Source organism: Triplophysa dalaica, chromosome 20 (assembly GCF_015846415.1).
Source record: "Triplophysa dalaica isolate WHDGS20190420 chromosome 20, ASM1584641v1, whole genome shotgun sequence".
Taxonomy (NCBI): domain Eukaryota; kingdom Metazoa; phylum Chordata; class Actinopteri; order Cypriniformes; family Nemacheilidae; genus Triplophysa; species Triplophysa dalaica.
In genome coordinates, this window is record NC_079561.1 from 5,567,517 (window position 1) to 5,586,555 (window position 19,039).

The window sequence follows — 19,039 nt, forward strand, 5'->3', positions numbered from 1 at the left end:
TACAAAACTGTCATACATAAAATACATTTTTAATTCACCGTACTGTATGTAAACTAAAAGCAAACTTCATTCATTTAAAACAAATCCATCCTTCACATCGACTGTGCTGTATGCACCATTACTGTAGTACCACTAGAGGTCAGCACAAACCTAAAGCCTTTACATGTTTGCATATGAGCTGACAGCAAATCTTGTCTTAATTCCTCAAAAATATTTTCTTACGCTGACCTAAAAATGTCAGCCGCAATGCACAACTCGACCAGAATGTATCTAAATACAAATGTGTAGCTACTATTATTTTCTCTCTCCTGTCATCGGTCTATCAGTCTTGTTCTCTGACACTTTCACATGATTACACACTCATTTCACCCATTTAACTTCAAAGAAAGGTGGTATTTTTTTAGTATTCAGAAGGTGTTGAAGTTGTGGTGCTGAGGTACAGAATGAGAACAGAAGGGGGAGGAGAAAAAGAGGACCTGGAGGGGAGGGACTCTACGCAGACAGAGTGCAGTTTTCCCCACTCTCTCTCTCCTCCTTTCTCTCTCCTCACTTCCATCCCCACTTGTGAAACAGTGCTTCACTGTACAGATGGACACCAAAGCTTCTTATACCCTTCTTTTGGACCAATCTGTTTCCTTCTGACTTTTCTCCACCTCTATCATCTAATTGGTTTTTAGTCTGCTCCATATCCCCTCTCTCTCTCTCTCTCTCTCTGTTGTTGTTAATATTCCCCCTGTCACCCCACTTTAACTCAGCATGGTGAACAGATAACTGCTTAGCTGTTGAACATGGGCTCCTGCCTCTGCAAAGGTCAACAAGGTCAGTCTCGTGCTAATTGTCTGTAGTTTATCTGTCTCTGGGTCATATGTGAGTCTTGTTTCCCTTTTGCGTCCATCAGTTTACCTGTCAGTCTGTTCAATTCAGCTGTCTGTTATCTCCACCACGCAGAGCATTTCCATAAGAGCTCCATAATGTTCACAGCCTTGCCTTGCCTATTGCGATGTGTTTTATTTAGACTGCAAAATGTGAATGTGGCTGGTATGAATAGTATACCAGATTGTAGAACTGTTTTTGAATCTTTCGTGTTTGAGATAGATGAGTGTTGCAATAACATGGAGTGTTTTCTCTGTGAGCAAAACAAGTGCATTGGGAATTTGTATTGTGTTATGGTTGTCGAAATATTGTCTTCAAACAATTTTATTGCCTTGATCAATTTTTGATTTTTTTTGGGGAAAATGCTCAGATCATGTTTAGATTAAGCAGGAGTCAATGCTGAAGTTACAGCCTTGATTCAGAAGTTCAAACAGTTTCCTTGTTATCTAGAACCTACCAGAATGAGAAAAAACTTTTCGTTACCACTTTATGATAACTTTCATTAATAATTAAACATATAATGCTTAACAGATCATTAGCTAATTATGTTCACATAGATAAGTATGAGATAATGTGCTTGTTAATGTGGTTTTACAGCAATTCTGGTAAATTACAGGTAAAGTCATTCTAGGAAATTTATGGTAAATGCTCTTCACACAAGTAAAAGCATTCTGGTAATTTGATAGTATTCTTCTACAACTGGTAAATTGGGGGTACGGATTTACTAGAAAGGTTCTGTTTAAACAGGATCTGTAACTGCAATTTTCTGGCAATTTACCAGTAAAGACTGTATGTGTGAAAGAGACTAATGATTAACAGATCATTATGTAATGTAAATTGAAATGCTTACTAATGTCATTCAAATTTCAATTCATATGATCATGCATTTTTGGAAATCTTTAAATGATTTTGACATAGTTAACAATGCTTAAAACTGCATTTAAATGATCAAAAAACACCATATAACAGATCATTTATACAGATCATTAGTTAATGTTGACATATGTTATTCAATTCAATTCATATGATCATGCACTTTTTAAAGATCCACAAAAGATTTTAACGGAAATTATTCAATGAAAGTTTATTTTATATGCACTAAAAACAACTTTTACAAATGTTATTAAACACTTGCCTGGTAATTATAAGTTCTTCACAAACTATTCATTTAAAATGTAAACATTATACTGTTTTTTTGTGTCTTCTATTTTTACCTTTCAGCAATCTTTTTTGCAGTACTCAATCTAAAGTGAAACTATTAATCAGTTGTCAATGTTTATAAACATTTTCTAATCATTAGTAACTTTATGAGTATTAATCTTGATTGTAAATATGTGTCCCACATGACCTGAATTCACCCTATTAACACGTCTTTAAAAATCATTTATTAATAATTATTTCTTCATGTTTTGGCAGTACGCTAAAGTTGCCTATTCTTCATTTTTGTGAATGTTTATAAATGTTTACTAATCATATAGTACCTTTGGCATTGACCTTTTACCCCCTAACCAACCCTAAACATACCACTAAACCTGTCCCCGCCATATCATACTCAATAGCAGCAAAATAGCATACAATCATTGAATAACATCTGTTAAAATGATTTTTAGGTTTTCAGGAAGTGTACATCATATGATTTCAAAGTTTAATGACATTTGTAAGCATTTTAATTTACATTAAATAAAGATCTGTTAATCATGAAGTTTTGTTTAATACTTTTATTAGTATATATTAACAAACACAATATCTTGCAGATCTAGCTATTTGAATATATAGTTACTAATGATCTGTTAAGCTTTATATTATGTTTGTTTATGATCTATTGAAGTTATTATAAAGTGTTTCAGATTTTTCTATTCTAGTTTTAGTCACTTTATACACATTGTTCCACATCTGTATACATTTCTTTGTTCTGATGATCACATAAACAGATATTTGTAAGAATGCCAAACCAAACAGTTCTTGGCCACAATTGACTATCATAGTAGGAAAAAATGCTTCATGAATTTCTTTGTTCTGTTGAAAACTAAAGATGATATTTTGAAGAATATAGGAAACTGGTCTGGGGCACTTTTGACCACTATTGTAATTGTTGTCAACAGTGTCCAATAACTATTTGGTAACAAGCATTCTTCCAAATATCTTTCTCTGTGTTCATCAGAACAAATACATGTTAAACAGGTTTGAAACAATCTGAGGGTTATTACGTTGATGACAGATGTTTTTTGGCAGACAAACTGTCCCTTTAAGGCAAAAGATGACATTTCATCTTCAGGTTCTTCTACCAGGAAATACCTAGCAACAGGGTTGCAGTCAAGTGGATGATGTGTAAATCCCATGGAGCGGGGGCAGTGTTTGTTTGTCTGTTCTCCATGCACGGATGAGAAGGTTCAGGACGCCGTAGCTAAGACGGAACGTTGCGTGCTAAACGCAAACGTTTAAAACTTACGTATAATGCGGGTGTGAGACAGAGGAAATTTCTGTAATGTATGGGATGTGGGTTTTACTGGGGGTCACGTGGGTGATGTGTGCCATTGTAGAGGTCACACGATGTCATTTTATACGTATTAATAAATGTCCATAGACAATGTTGGTGGGCCACGAAGCTCCGCAGATTAACTGTCCTCTTTGAGGTCTCACCTCAATGAGATCCGGCCCGTGACGAAAAATGTGTTCTCGTGCACCGGGGATCCCCAGGGAGGTGTTGTCAAGACAATCTCCTGTTGCTATGGAAACACAAGAGCAACAGGAATGAGTCCCATCCGTCCACTCCAGTTCAAAGTCAGAAGGGCACATTAGCACATGCAAACAAACACTGCACTTCTATATATTATTGTGGAAAATATATTTATAAGCAAACAATAACAACAGCAATATGTATCCACAGAGCTTCAAGGTGGCCAGCAACACCCCATGGAAGAGCTCCACTCTTGCACTGAGGGACAGCCCATTTTTAAGGTACATTTGTGACACAAATCACTTAGGCTTGTTTATAATCATGACTTGTTCAAAAATATACAAGAATTCTCTCCGACAGTCTATGAAAATGTGTAAATTTTAAAGATACACAAGACTGCTTTCACACTCGGAGGATGTGGGAGAGTTACGAAAAGCATCTTGTTAGGTGTAGTTAGCGCCTATGATTCACCGCCTTGCTTGGATATCTGATGTTTTAAAAGCTTATATTCAGTATCTAAGGCTGTCATGTATATCTCTTGTCGTTTCATTCAGGATAACCATCAGTCCTACAACGGGGCTATGCCAGATAAAGGGAGCAGCAGTGGGTATGACATTGGAGAACTAGCCACATCTTCCCTGCTGGGTGAGGAACACAGAGCATGTTAGACACAGCATGTGTAGTTTAGCTACGTTTTTGTTATCATTCAGAATCATTCATCTGAATAAAGTGCAGTCGACCTTTACGCAAGCCTGCTAATATAATTTCCCCCTGCTTGCATATCTCACTTATGAACATCTCTCTCTCTCTCTCTCTCTCTCTCTCTCTCTCTCTCTCTCTCTCTCTCTCTCTCTCTCTCTCTCTCTCTCTCTCTCTCTCTCTCTTACAGTGCATCTTTAACCACCTGTTTATTTTTCCTCCTGATTTTAAGCGCTACTCCACGCCCACTCTCTTCACGAAGTTAATTATTTAGACTGTGTAATGGGTTTTTAATCTTTTTTTAAATAACTTTTTATCTATTTGGTTTAATTATAAATGCTTTCACCTGCCAATGAAATATGTATTATGATTTCAAACGAATGACCAGCATATCTATGATTAACCAAAATAATGAATTTCTTACTTTTTATCTTACAAATTTTAATCAAATTAAGCACTTGGGGGAGGGGGAAGGTATTAAACAAGCCACTTAAAGACTGGTCACATGGATGGCAGCATATCAGTAATAAGTTAGTAGTACCTTTGTTTGCTTTTGGCGGTTTTTGATGAGTTGAGAGAAGCTTAACATCTCTTTATTTTTGTGCCAATTTATTCAGGATCTGATGTTGTTGTTTCGCTCTTTTTCACATTTGTAATAGGGACTTTCCATTATAACATTGAATTTCAATGTACCTATAGGGAAATTATGATTTCCACAAACTTTCTTTGCTTTTGATGCTGTTTTTATGGTTTGGAAAGAAGCTTGACATCTAATGGATCCATTGTGTCATTTTTCTTTTTCACATCAGTTTTAAATTTTAGCTTTCCTGTAGCTCAGTAGTAAGAGCATTGCGTTATCAACGCAAGGTTGTGGGTTTGATCCCAGGGGATTGCACGTACCTATGTTTAAATTTGTAGGATATTGCAATGTAAGTCGCTTTGGATAAAAGCGTCTGCCAAATGCATAAATGTAAATTAGTTAGTATTGTGCCTACACTCTAAAAATGCTTGGGTTGACATGTGGTTGGGTCAAAAATGTAATTATCTTGGTTCATTTCACCCAACAGTTGGGTTTTACCCCTTTTAACCCAACTATGGGTTAAAAATAATTCAGCATTTTTAGTGTATGGCAAAAAAATTTTTGCTTTTCGAATTCTTTGTGTTGATTTGAAAAGAAGTTCAATAACCCCTAATGCTTTTGCCAAATTATCTAGAATCCAACAATGTCATTTCTCTCTTTTAAACAGCACATTTTCATCCTTCCATGTCTTCTTTTCTTTCAATTGATTCATTTTCATTTCTAATCGCTACGATCTCCTTAGGGCTGCTGGCAACCATTAAGGACCACATCACTAAGCCCACTGCGATGGCTCAGGGCCGGGTCGCCCATCTGATTGAGTGGAAGAGTTGGGGAGGGGATGCGTCTGGAGGCGGATTGTGTGGCTGGAGAAAAGATGGAGGGGGCTGGGGAGGTGTCGGAGCGACACTGCAGGAGGACGAACAGCTCTACTCTCATCTTACTGATGAAATCAAGGAAGCTCGGTTTGCTGCAGGTAGAACAGCCGTTTTAAAGGCCTATTTAACATAGAAATGTAATCGCTCTAACATTGTGTGCTGCAATTACATAACACAAGGCACTTTGAAAAATCAATCCCCATTTGTCTTTTTACAATGTCTGCTTTCTCGGTATTGTGCTGACACTTTGGACACTATATAGCAACTAATGTGAATACAATATATACTAAATGAATTTTCTGAACAAACATATCTGATGACAACAATTGTAAAATAAAGGAACACTCACACCTGCATAACGAATACAAAAATATGTTTTTTTTTTGACATATTAGTAGCAACCTGTCTGAGAGTTTGTTTTCTGTTGTGAGCCGACAGTTGTTCACACTGTAAACAAAATGTGTTCTTTAAACTTAAAAATGTTTGTCTACTCAATTAATTTCACGTTGAATTGACTAAACTCGTTGAGTTGAATTATTTTTTCCGCTCTTAAAGATTTTTGTTGTGTCTCTCGCAGGCGTGGCAGAACAGTTTGCCCTGGCTGAAGCGGCGATGAATGCCTGGTCCACAGAGGACGTTGAAAGTCAACTGACAAGCAGCACAATCCCATTACAAGGTAAGAACCCACTAAAAAGCATGGACTCAAAATTCCAATTCTACGATGGACGTATTTATGCTAATAATAATCAATAAAATAAGATCAGTAGGCTGGTGTGCTAAAACTGCAGAAATACAGTAGTTGCCTGGTTTAAGCAGCAGAAATCCGATGGAAAAAACTGAATACAACATTCAAATATACAAGATTTAAGGTGTTGCTGCTGAGCTTGCAGGTCACAAATGCTGGAATGAAAATTCATGGTTGTATGATAATATGGGGAAGGTAATCATGTCGAAATGAATTACAAAAATCTGTTACACATGTAGAATACAGCCATATATACAGCGGTTGAAAAAAAGGTAGAGACCATTTCAAATGTTGTGTTGAATTTCAACAAAAGTAAACCTCAGGAGTGACACAAAGTCATCCAACAGCAATGTGAAAGACCAACAGCATGACAAGACACATGAAAACTGTGTTAAAAATCGATGTTATCAAATAAAACATATTCTTGTGATAATTTTATATTTTATTTTTTATATTAAGAAAACATAAGCTTTTCATACCAATAATATTTTCATTCCAACATTCTAAAAGTGCATGTGAAATATGAACTTTCAGTACTGTTTTCTTTGCAGTATTTGAGGTTTGAAAAAAAACAGATCATTTTTTCTGCTAGTTCAACTTGATTCTCCAATTTTCGTTTTCTGCCCAAAAGAATATTGTTAGTAGTTCAAATAATAAACTAAAATAAATAATCATTAACCTAAACACATAACTAAAAATAGTACGTTCATGAAAAACTGAAGATGGTCTTTAAATGGCTGCGGGCTGTACATACATTGAATATGCGTATGTTTATACTTTTTTTGTATGTTTAGTTGTTATATAGATATTATTTTCCTGTTCTCATCGCTTACAGACATGCACAGATTATATCATACGCACCATTTAGTTCATCTCGCTGTGTACCAGCCAGTGTAAAAACTATTATTTCATTATTAAGAGAATGATAACCCTTTTACAGTAATAGACACATAATAATGATAAATGACCAACACACATGAGCCAGGTGCAAAATGAATAACAACATTATACTCTGATATTGATGAGCCTCATATCCGGGAGCATTAATAAAGACTGAAATGTTTCTGTTGTGAGAATGTGTTGGGGACGTAATGACTCATAGTTCGAGCACATCAGCGGTCTTTATTGAGCTTGTACTTAATGGACATCTTCATTTATAATACAATTTCATTCTGTCAAAGGATTTTCATCCCAGAGAAAGATGCTCTTTGTACTTGAGGTCGTTTTAATTCCTGCTCTCGTAATGATGTTGATGATGTCTTCCCAGACCCCGAGGGCCTCTATCTTTCTCAGTTCCTGTTGGATGGAGGGAGTCTGGGTGTTCCACAGTACTTATACAAGATTCACATGGAAGCTTATGATGAAACCAGCTCATTGGCTCCTTCTCAGCCCCCAAAGTCTCATTCCCCAAGTCGTTCCTTTTCTCCAATGGACACACAGCGTCCAATACCACAGCACAGAATCTCCCCGTCGGAAGGAAGCGTCCGACACGCGGACAGCATTTCTCTATCTGAGGATGAGGTGTTTTATAACTGACCGCTGGTGACGGGAAGGGTCAGCATATTGTCTATTGTTTGTGTTTGGCGATGCGAGAGGGAGACAGTATGAAGTTACGTGCAACGAGGTTATCCCTTTACCGTTAAACTACGTAATAGCTGCCATCGAGCGTCTTCAAACAATGAATGCAGGGATCGATGTACACAAGATCATGCTAATTCCATATCACATGACCTCTTTCCAGATGAAACCCTCTCTGTTTTCAGTAATGATGATTGGATTTTAAGGAACAGGGTCACGCTATTAACACATCTTGACACATATTTACAGCGCCCGTTCAACACTGCTAGACCATCAAAAAGAAGAGGATGCCTATTTGTGCTATAGACTGAGGATGAGAGAGCCAAAATAAACAGGCTTTCATATCCCAGATGCAGCACAGACATTTCTGCTGGTGTATTTCTCCCAAGAGCAACTCAATGAGGCTACAGGGTGAATAGAAATCTTTTGTAAGGACTTGGGAAGATGGAAACGATTTATGCCTTTGAGTACAGCAGCAGTTATTTCTTGGGATTGTGCGATTTTAAAGATTTTGCTAAATGTTACACTAAATTACGCTAAATTATATTATAGATTTTCAGTGTAAAACATGTAACATACATCAAATGACCGGATACACAGATGCAGAAAAAAAATACATTTCTACATGTAGTGTCGTCATTCAAATGTCTGTTAAATTTCAACAATTTGAAAACCTCATGAGTGACAAAGTCATCCAAAAGCAATGTGAACGACTGACAGCATGACAAGACACATGAAAACTGTGAGACAAATCGAGGTTATGACATAAAAAAGTTGTTTTTGAACTTTTTCTAAATACGTGTACAAATATTACTGCTGTATTGCTTAAAAGTGAAGTGAATATGAACTTGTTTTCTTTGCTGTATTTGAGGTCTGAAAAAATACAGAGCATCTTTTGCCGAAGTGTGTTATTTCAGTAAAAGTGTCACGAAATAAAAAAAACAAGTTTCCCGGACACTGCCCTTTTGCTTGTACAAACAAAGCCCCGCCTCAAACTAATGTCAATGCTTGAGCCGATGATGATGAGCTGGTTGGAAAGCTCATAGTCACAGTGTTTACACTTTTCAGCTAAATCAACCTTCAAGCGGCGTACTTATATTTTGTCTAATTGAAGAAAGTATTATAACATAAAAAATGACACACTTCTGCTTTTGAAGGGGGTTGGTCACACTTGCCCCAGGTGTACACACTTTGTATATGTAGAAGTGAATCAAAAGTGTTACCTCAGCTGCCTTTGAGTAACTTGCCTCCATGTTGTTGTATGGATTGTGTAAACATGTCATGTGAAAAGGCCTTTGTACGTGTAAATTATGATTTCCTCTTAAGAAGGATCTCAAATCTATATTGATGCGGAAAATGCTTGTTGACGAGAAAATTCATGCGTGTTCATGTGACTGTTCTGTAGGACACAAAAGTGGGATGGGTGGAATAACAATCACCTACCTTCTCTCCGTAATTAGCCCTATTCACACTCCACTAACAAAAGAGAGGTGCTGGAGAGAGAGAGAGGAAGATGGAAAGGAGAGATGTGGGGAATTCTAATAGATACAGTGGCAGAAGGAGAAGAAGCTGAGTGTTGGCAGGTGGAATGGTCAAGCGTTATCATGCTCTTGGGTCTTTTAATAGAAGTTTACAAAGTGTGATCCTATTGTGGTGTCAGATAATGTACATGGCTGCTTCTGTGCTTTGGGGGAGGTTTGAATTAGGATTTAATTGTGTAGATAGAGGCTCCGGGGTGGTGGGCAGAATCAAAATGGTGTTTGTAACTGGAATTCAATTTCAACTAAATATACAAAGGAGACGTACATTCAGAATTTATATGAATTCTTCTAACCTCTTATGGGGAACAAATGGTCAGAGAAAAAGATGGGATTTTGAAGGCCCGAGAAATCAAACAACCGTCTTTTTTTACTGAATCCTTTGTTCAGAACTGCTCTTTTATTCCAGTGTTGGTCATATAGTCGATAAGCCCTGAGAGATTACAACAAGATATTCCATTTCATTCAGACCCATATGTGATATTATGTACAGTTAAACCAGACATTTTTCAGACACCTTCAACATTTCACACATTATTATAGAAAATAGTAATAAAATATGACATGAACTCCGAGTTAAACTGTGTCAGATCATATTCATCTTGATAATGTCAGATAACTTTGATAGAAGGGTATGTTTTGGATTAGGTTGAAAAGTCAGCCGTTAAATTTAAGTACAAAATGTAAGCTTTCCTGTAGCTCAGTGGTTAGAGCATAGCGCTAACAACGCCAATGGCTTCGTTCCCAGGGATTTCACATAACTAGAAACAAATGTATAATGTAATACAATGTAAGTCGCTTTGGATAAAAGCGTCCGCCAAATGCATAAGATGTAATGTAATGTAAAAGTACACAATTTGATGGTACCAATAAAAAAACAATACTTCATTTTGTTCAGTATGTGGAGAAAAAGGTTGCATTAAAACACTTAAGCAAAACATGGTCAGGTCAAAGCAACTGAATAATTTGGTCCTAGATTTTTATACATTTTGCTGGTAGTCCACTATTTTCTGTATAATATGACACAGCTTACTTGATTTTGCTATCCTCGCTTACATAAACATACTACAGTGTCCCGCACCCACTAAAAAATCATATCTGGTGTCTGAATAACTTTTTGTTTGACTCTATGTAACAAGGTCAGTTTTAAAGATGGTCTGTGTCATTAATAATGTAATCACTATAGATCATGGTGTACAGTTGGGTATAACCAATGAAGCAAACATGGCGCTGATATTGAAAAAATATATACAATTTCTTGTTGACTTGGCTAAACCACACAATCTGAGAATGCCACAGTAATCTACCTCAAAATTGACCTCCGGTCACTGCACACAATGGAAAATGTTGTGATGGTGTTGTTATTCAGTATTTTGTAGAAAATCTTTGGGGGAGTTTGGCTCAGTTGGACCCCCGCTTCATTTCAATGAGAAGATCAACTTCTCATTATTTTACAATGAATGATTATTGCTTGATCTCCATATAATAATGCGAGTAAAATCACCACCAAATGATTCATTACGGATGACTATAACCATAATGAGATTTAAATCAATGCCTGTTCTCAGTTTAACATTTGGGCTTCTGCTATGCATTAGACGTCCTTTGCCATCTCCTCGAGTATTTTCTTCATCTGGAAGAAAAAATCAAGTGTCAAAAATCATTTTGGCCATTTTAATACAGTCCACCAGTGTATGCATGTATATTGCTGCTGTTCTTCTGAAACCTTGTATCTCCATATTTCATGATTTTTTGTTGTTGCCATAAATCAATATTAGTTACCTATGTCACTGGGATTTGCAAATGTTAAAAGTATAACATGAGCTTGTCAACTTTGAAAACACATAATTCAATCATTTTAAAAGTAGTGTTATTTCCCTTTTCTAAAAACCAGCAATTTGGACATCTGAGGTTTCAGATGGACAGCAACAATATTTGTGTCTGTGTACATGTGTGTCTTTGTAAACTGGCTACTCTTTATCACCTCATTCCGTGTGAGGACACCACACAGCCGCCCGTTCTCCGTTACAAACAAACACCTCTCGCCCGTCATGTTCATGATACAATGGGCCTGACAGAACATACACAAACATGTCCAATGTCGAAGCACATCTAAGCAAACCATAAACATTGTGCGATCCGGTCTATGTGTTAATCCGGTTTATTTTCACACTGCACCTGCTTTACTGTGGTTTCTGGAGCCAGTTGTAGTCTGACAGGTTGAATAGCACATGCTTCTTCTAACTGTTTACACAACCCCTGCAAGACAAATGATTAGGCGATGCTGAGAAGCCATCTTAATACAAATCCATTCATTATTTCTTCATTACTAATGTCATCAGTAACTTTGCACAATTCTGGCTGTGAGTCAGAAAATACTAAGTTTAATTACCTCATCTTTATGCTCATCCAGAAAGTCTCGCAGCAGTGATGTGGTGACTGTGCCCACGAGAGTGAAAGAGTCTGGCAGACAAGAGAGAAACTAGATTACATTGCAAACTCAAGCTTCTGGGTATTAGTCCCATTTCATTCAACAGTATTGAATCATTATCTGGAGGGTCCCGTCTCGGCTGTTTCTTTAGTCATCATTACAGAATCATTTGACATTTGGCCTTTTCAACAGGTATAGCTCTGCTGCGTCAAGCACCGAAATGAGCCGTAGAGCAACTATTATTAAAGTGAAGAGATTAAATTGTGGTGCTGCGCTGATGACGTGGGAGATGAGTGCTCAACAATAAATATGGCCCAGTATGAGTGAGATTCATAAGGACACACGTCTAGCCGACACTTATAAATAACTCTTTGCATGTGTTTACTCTGCCTGTTGTGACAACTGGTCTGCGTCTTGTTCTGTGAACGACCATCAGTGGAGATGGTAATAATGAAGATTCAGATGAGTCAGGTTGAACACATCTCTTCTTTTACTTTTTTAATTACATTTTTTTTAAATAATATTATTAAATAAAATATGTACGCATTTTATTTACTTATTTATCTATTATTCTTCATTGTTTTATTTATTTTGTTAATTTCATTTATTTTATTAAGTGTATTTATTTATTTAAATTATATTTATTTATTTATTGTTTATATTATTATTTATTTTAAACTTTATTTTAAATTGTTGAATCATTTTTTTGTTCTTCATAAACCCCATTATGTTTCAGATTTATTTTTAAATATATAACATTTTATACATTTTATTTATTTAGTTTATATGCAGCCTTTCTTCTTTGACAGGAATGTCAGGTTAAACACATCTTTTCAAATAATTTTTAATGAAAAATATTTGAACACTATTATTAGATAAAATATGTACACATTTTATTTACTTATTTATTTATTATTATTTATTGTTTATTTATTTTGTTAAGTGTATTTATTTATTTAAATTATATTTATTTATTTAAAAAAAATTAAATTGTTGAATACAATTTTTTTTAATTCATAAACCCCATTATGTTTCATATTTTATTTATAAAATATAGACTTTTTGTACATTGTAATGAGAAATAAATTAAAGAGCCAGTGAACATGTTACCAGGGCAACATTAGCCGGCAGGTAAAATCTAAAAAAAATTAACCCTCAAGTTCCAACATCAGACTCACCATGAGAGTCGACAACAGGCAATTCGGTCTCCGTGTTATCGTTTAAGATTTTCTGCACACTTGACAGTCCCTCAGCTTTCTCCAGCACTACACCTGTTGGAATCTCAAACTGCTTGATCTGAACCGAGGCCAACCTGCGGGGAAGCATTTATGATCAAATCAATACACTTTCCAGCCATCAATGTCTTCATGTCTACCCCAAAATTGCTCTGTCAGCTTAAGAAAAATGGATTTAAATTTCCAGCCACAACCTAAAGGCAACAAGTTTACCCACTTTGGACAAGCCCGGATGAGAGACGGCAAGTGTGGGAGCTTTTTAATAAGGGATATGCCATCGTAGAAAGATGGGCGATGCTTTGCTCGAGCCACCGCGTTTGATATCAACGTAGCAACCAAGGCAGGGACCGCATGAGTGCACTGGCCGGTCATCTCTATAGCCAATAAGGCAGGAGAGAGCGTTTGCGTTACCGCCCCAGAGTAAGCTGCTGCTCCTACACACACCAAAATAGAGACCCATCAATGGAGGTCTTATCATCTGAGTCAGCCTGCAGTATTGATAATCTTCATGCAGTTAATTGACAGGTTAATACGTTTGTTTACCTGCTAAAGCGTAGCCCCCCGGGTTTAACTGAAGCTTTGCTGAGAAAACATAGGCAAACACCTCACCTACAAAACGCCCAACAGCAGCACCTAGACAACACATCTGTTTACTTAAATTGTAAATGACTTGGTAACAGAAAACACATTTTGCCAACTGCTATTTTGGATTACTGAAGACATTGGAAGAACAATACATTTTGTAACCTATGATGGTTGTCATTGTGCATTATAATGACTTTATTTTACCTACCATAAATAAACACTGGCATGAAGTAGCCAGCAGGTAAAGGCAGTGTACACGCCACAACCAACAGCCCAACCTTAACCAACAAAAAAGTTGTTAATAATGAGTTCATGAAAACTAAAAATGTTATTTCATGTTCGTTTAATTTCACCTTGGTAAGAATAAACATTCCCAGTGTTTTGAAGTAACTTCCATCCGGTGGGTTCCATGCCTGCCAGAATGTGTTCTGGGGCTCAGGCAGCCCTGTGGAATTCTGGGAAATGTTGTACCATGATGTGGCATCTAGCAGGGAAGAAAGCAGCTGCTTCATTGTGAGCTATTAGGAAACAAAGTCACATTTATGGTAAACACAGCAGTACAGAAAGCATTTCCATTATACTGCCAGTATTCCTGAAAAGGATCCTCACCTCAGAAGCTATGAAACGTCCTGCCGAGTGATAAAAAGTAAAGCAGGCGAGAAGAAATGCTACGATGGCCGAATAAATAGCCTTTCTAGATAAATATAGAAACGTAAGCCAACGTGAGGTTACTATCGTACATTATTTAAAACAGCAGTTACCCTAAACAACACATTTCTAGTGTGACCCGAGTCTCTCTGATGCTCACTCTGTTGTCAAAAGTCTGCTGATGGGTTTGTTTGTCCTGACAAACCGCAGAGCCCAGCGATGACAGTATAAGTAAAAGCAGCAGATAAAACCACAGATCAGCCTGAATCAGAGGAAACAAAGAAACTATTACAAACCTACTACAGAAATAAACAACATATTGATGCTCAGTATGTACAATAACAATAACAGCACATATAATTTAGATTTGTATGACAGTGATTGTTGTGATTGATAGACTGTCACATTATTGTGTTGAATTTGAACTATTAACCTGAAAACTTACCCAACTAAAGCAAAGAGAAATATTTCAAACGGCTGGAAAGGCAACTCAGCAGGATAGCTGGTTTTAAACAGGGCCTGGATGGTTTCTTTTGAGAAAATGATTTGATCATTTATTCACCCTCATGTCATTCCAAACCTGTGATTTACTAAAGAACATTAGACCCAAACCACATTGACCCCCATTAACTTCCATTATATGAACACAAAACCACTAATACATTTCTCAAAATATATTCTTTTGTTTTCCACAAAATGACAGAATTTTATTTTTGTGTAAACAATCCCTTTAAGGTAAAAACTACCACCATCCATCGGGGGGCGCTCTAGGTAGGCTAGTGAAAACACTCTCACCTTGATCTCTGCTACAAACAGAAAGCAATCTGAAGGTTATTGCTCCACAAGCCGCTGCAAAGAAGCAGGGACAGTAATCTTTGACCGAATAATGAGACCCCATCACCTCTATACTGAACAAAACCCCTAGAAAATAAGATAAATATAAAAGTGAGGCAAAAACCGATGGATTGATGGGGTTATATGGCATGCTACTTCGTAGGCTGAAAGAGGCCGAGGTGTTAACATCAACTGACCACTTATTGGAGCCCCAAAACAGCTTGCCACGCCCACTGCTGATGCCACAACCAGCATTTCTCCTTTAGATACGTTCTGCCAGACACAGATGAAAAAATATCATTAGCATAAATAATATACCATTTCCATCCGGACCTCATATTGCTGCATGGTTTAAGTGTACCTGCTTTCCACCACGACAGGAAACATGCAGGCGATTCATGAACGCACCCACCATGGTGGATAAGTGGACAAAGGGACCCTATGGAGATGACACGTTTTATCGCAAAAGGTCAATATATTCAGAATGTCAGTTTACCCATTCAGCTCATACAGCCCTCATTTGCGTATAAAGCAGGTCCTTACCACTTTGCCGAGAAAAACAGTGCTGCCTGAGGCGAGCGTGCAGGTCAAGCCAACCACTTTAGCAAACAAATTGGAAAGGGACAGGTAATCTGGCATGTCCATCCCTAAAATAATAGCTCTCACCTCAGGAACACCAGAACCTGTGGGATTGGGAGCGAGACATGAATGACCAAACTCGAATTGAACAAACAGCACTTTGTACGCAAATCATGTTTGCGTTATCTCAGATTAAAAGTGAAACCTTTTAATTTTTTAAGATTCGGCCAGTCCGATTAACTTGTGCCCTCCATAGGCCATTTGCTCTAAATTGAGTATTCTGTTATCAACTCACTATCGCCTCATTCAAAGCTACTACGATATTAAAAAACGATGTTTGGTCAGATTTTAAACAGACCTTTCCACGATTCTTCCTACATTGGTTTAAACAAGAAATCAATGGAACAGAGATAAGGTAAATGTGAGCATGACAATCTAAACTTTATTGATTTAAAGGGACGGTTCACTCAAAAAAGAAGACGGTCCCCATTTACTTCTATAGTGAACACGAAACCAATGCTGGTCAAAGGGTTGGTTGGTGAGTTGGTTGGTTACCAACATTCTTTTAAAAAACGTCTTTTTTACGCAGAAGAAGTAAAGTCATACTTGTTTAAAATGACAAGAGGGTGAGTCAATGATGACAGAATTTAATTTTGAAGGTGAACTATCCCTGTAATATGAGCATTCTGGATTTTAAAAGATAAGTTTGTGAAGGGTTGACCTGCAGAGGATGGGCAGATGCTGTGTGAAAATCCGGTGGATAAAGCACAGAGGCAGGCAGGGTACAGCGTCCAGCAGAGGAACTGCAGCAGTTGGTGACCCTTAAGACAACCGTACAGCCACTGGTGAGCTAATAAGAGACAAGGGCACAGGCTAATCGGTGTGTTATAAACGCTAGTGAGCATGAGGAGAAGTCTGCTTTTGAAAGACAAAGCTGCTAACATGCTTCAGACCTTAAACCGTTAACTTGCTACATCTATGTCTTTTTCTCATCATGTAGATTTGGATCTGTTGTGGAGCGGCTCACCGTTCAGAATCTTGGTCACAGTCATGTCCATGAAGAAGCTTATTAGTGCAGTAAGCATCCCTAAAAGGGCATAACAATACCACTCCATACTAGCCAAAGAGACCATCGTCTTCTTCACACACAGCACACAGTCTGCACAAATTCAAAACACATCGATTGCAGTTGTTTGGAATAATTTATGTTCATTTCAATTAAATAATCCCCCTCACCTCTGATCCGTGACCGCCCATGTTTCCATGGTTTCCACGGGTACTTGTGAGAGCTGATTAGCTTTTCCTCCGTGTTATCTGCGTCTGTCTTATCTTGATGTGTGCGCTGTTCTTCATTAGTATCAGGACGCTTCACGTCGACGCAAATCTGATCCATTTCCTGTAATGTAATGTAAATAATGAGAAATCGACCATTGACAATTCGTTTCTCGAAATAAAGTTTGAAAAGAGCTCACCTGAAAGCCTGTGCACTCCACATGAGAGACGTTGAGGTCAGTTTCAGATCCCAATCCACCACCATCCTGGCGTCACAAGATGTCGCATGAATGGAAAATTAAGCTTTAACTTATTTATGGTGCTTGTCCTCGACCGCTTCGCCTCTGGGCGTCCACTGAATTGGAACAATGTGAGATTGAAGTTTCCTTATTTGTTTTTCTTTCTTTTTGATCTTGCAATTGTTAGACAGAGTTATTTTGGCCTTTTGGAGCTTTTAATTAGGTGGCTGATAAAATGACCTGTTGCCTATCTTTGGTGCAACGGCAGAAAGGGCATATCATAAAATTGATGTAAACCAACTGACCTTAAGTGTTGTGTGCATATACCACTCACTTGCTTTAATGAGTCCTCACCAAAATAAAAAGAGCAATATGAATTAAACAGTGTACCCATCTTTTGTCATTGTTGTTTTGCATATTTCATGCGACTGGCACATTTTCTCGATTTGAGCACTGATTTCTGTTGCATTAACCTTCATTCAAGGTGAAAGAAATCAAAGGCACCCCCCCACACACACACCTTCCCACACAATCATTTTTAATTAGTTCTATTTCACACAGAATTATTAAAATCATGTGGTGCAGCTGCGGTTCAAAAATACTAAATATGTACTAAATACATAGTATGCAGATCTTCACATGGGTATTTCACACACAATCAACATCTGACGTCTTCTTACATTTTACCCTGTGAAATTTATATGACAGGCATGAAAATAAGACGGTGCATCATTTATATCAGGTGTACATGATAAAATTCTTGCGAAACCCCCACCCTGAGTGCCAAAAGGTAAATCTCGCCGTTTTTTTTGAAGCCCCGCTGTTTTGAATTGTTTTATCCCTCCTGGTAGACTCCATCTGTTATTCTCAGAGGAGTAGCCAAATCAACGGGGAATATGTGTGAAATGTCAGAATAATAATGCTTGCCTCTCACTCTGATGAATGGTTTCCTTCTGTCATTCCATATTGTCTTTGTTTCTCCTGTCAATATTCATTGTTTTTTTCTCAGATATGGGATGAGTGTGTTACAGAATCAATCACAGAAGGAAACAAAACAGTAGATTTGTGAATATATTTTGACAGGGGCGTATGGATACAGCTTTATATTTATTCTATATATTTGTTTTCTAACTCATAATTTCTTATTTTTTTAGAAATTTCTAGATTTTCAGATAATTGTATCTCGGCCTAATGTCCCAACAAAGCATACATCAATGGAAAGCTTATTTTTTCAGATTTCAGATTATATGAATATATACATTTTAAAAGATTGACGCTTAAGACTGGTTTGGTTGTCCAGGGTCACATATTTTGTATTGTTGGAGCATCATTGTGTGTGTATTTCTGTCCAGTAGACCCTGCGAATCAAGCTTGTCATATTGAGACGCAGTGACAATCCTGTAGAAATGATCAGGAACCTAAAATAATTTGACAAAACAATTTGGAAACATCAAGATGAATATTGTACATTTTTAAATGGTAGCCTGTTTACTGTCACCCGTTCCGTATACGGGACACCTAAGTTTGCATCAATATTGTGCATGTAATTTCTAATCAAATCATGAAAAAATATACATCATTGGAAAGGTCTAAGACTCTAAAATACAGAATGTTTGGTGCTTTTTTAAAATAATTTATGTAGTGAGAGTAA

At 37.2% G+C, this 19,039-nt stretch overlaps 2 protein-coding genes across 2 annotated transcripts; one reads left to right on the forward strand and one right to left on the reverse strand.

Annotated features, from left to right (window-relative positions):
* The first annotated feature begins 551 nt into the window (after positions 1 to 551).
* Positions 552 to 9,246, forward strand: fam131c (family with sequence similarity 131 member C). Its single transcript, XM_056734026.1, has 6 exons — positions 552 to 819; positions 3,761 to 3,831; positions 4,105 to 4,195; positions 5,572 to 5,802; positions 6,282 to 6,380; positions 7,717 to 9,246. The coding sequence occupies exons 1-6, from the start codon at positions 789 to 791 to the stop codon at positions 7,983 to 7,985; spliced, it is 792 nt and encodes a 263-aa protein (XP_056590004.1). The 5' UTR covers positions 552 to 788; the 3' UTR covers positions 7,986 to 9,246.
* A 177-nt stretch (positions 9,247 to 9,423) lies between these two features.
* Positions 9,424 to 17,443, reverse strand: clcnk (chloride channel K). The gene is made up of 20 exons (XM_056734025.1): positions 17,350 to 17,443; positions 17,114 to 17,273; positions 16,905 to 17,036; positions 16,599 to 16,727; positions 15,842 to 15,981; positions 15,660 to 15,737; positions 15,496 to 15,571; positions 15,260 to 15,385; positions 14,910 to 14,994; positions 14,625 to 14,726; positions 14,426 to 14,510; positions 14,170 to 14,334; positions 14,025 to 14,094; positions 13,775 to 13,864; positions 13,449 to 13,665; positions 13,175 to 13,308; positions 11,958 to 12,028; positions 11,744 to 11,824; positions 11,550 to 11,636; positions 9,424 to 11,198 (listed from the first exon to the last, which is right to left on the reverse strand). The coding sequence occupies exons 2-20, from the start codon at positions 17,268 to 17,270 to the stop codon at positions 11,160 to 11,162; spliced, it is 2,064 nt and encodes a 687-aa protein (XP_056590003.1). The 5' UTR covers positions 17,271 to 17,273; positions 17,350 to 17,443; the 3' UTR covers positions 9,424 to 11,159.
* Positions 17,444 to 19,039: the final 1,596 nt, after the last annotated feature.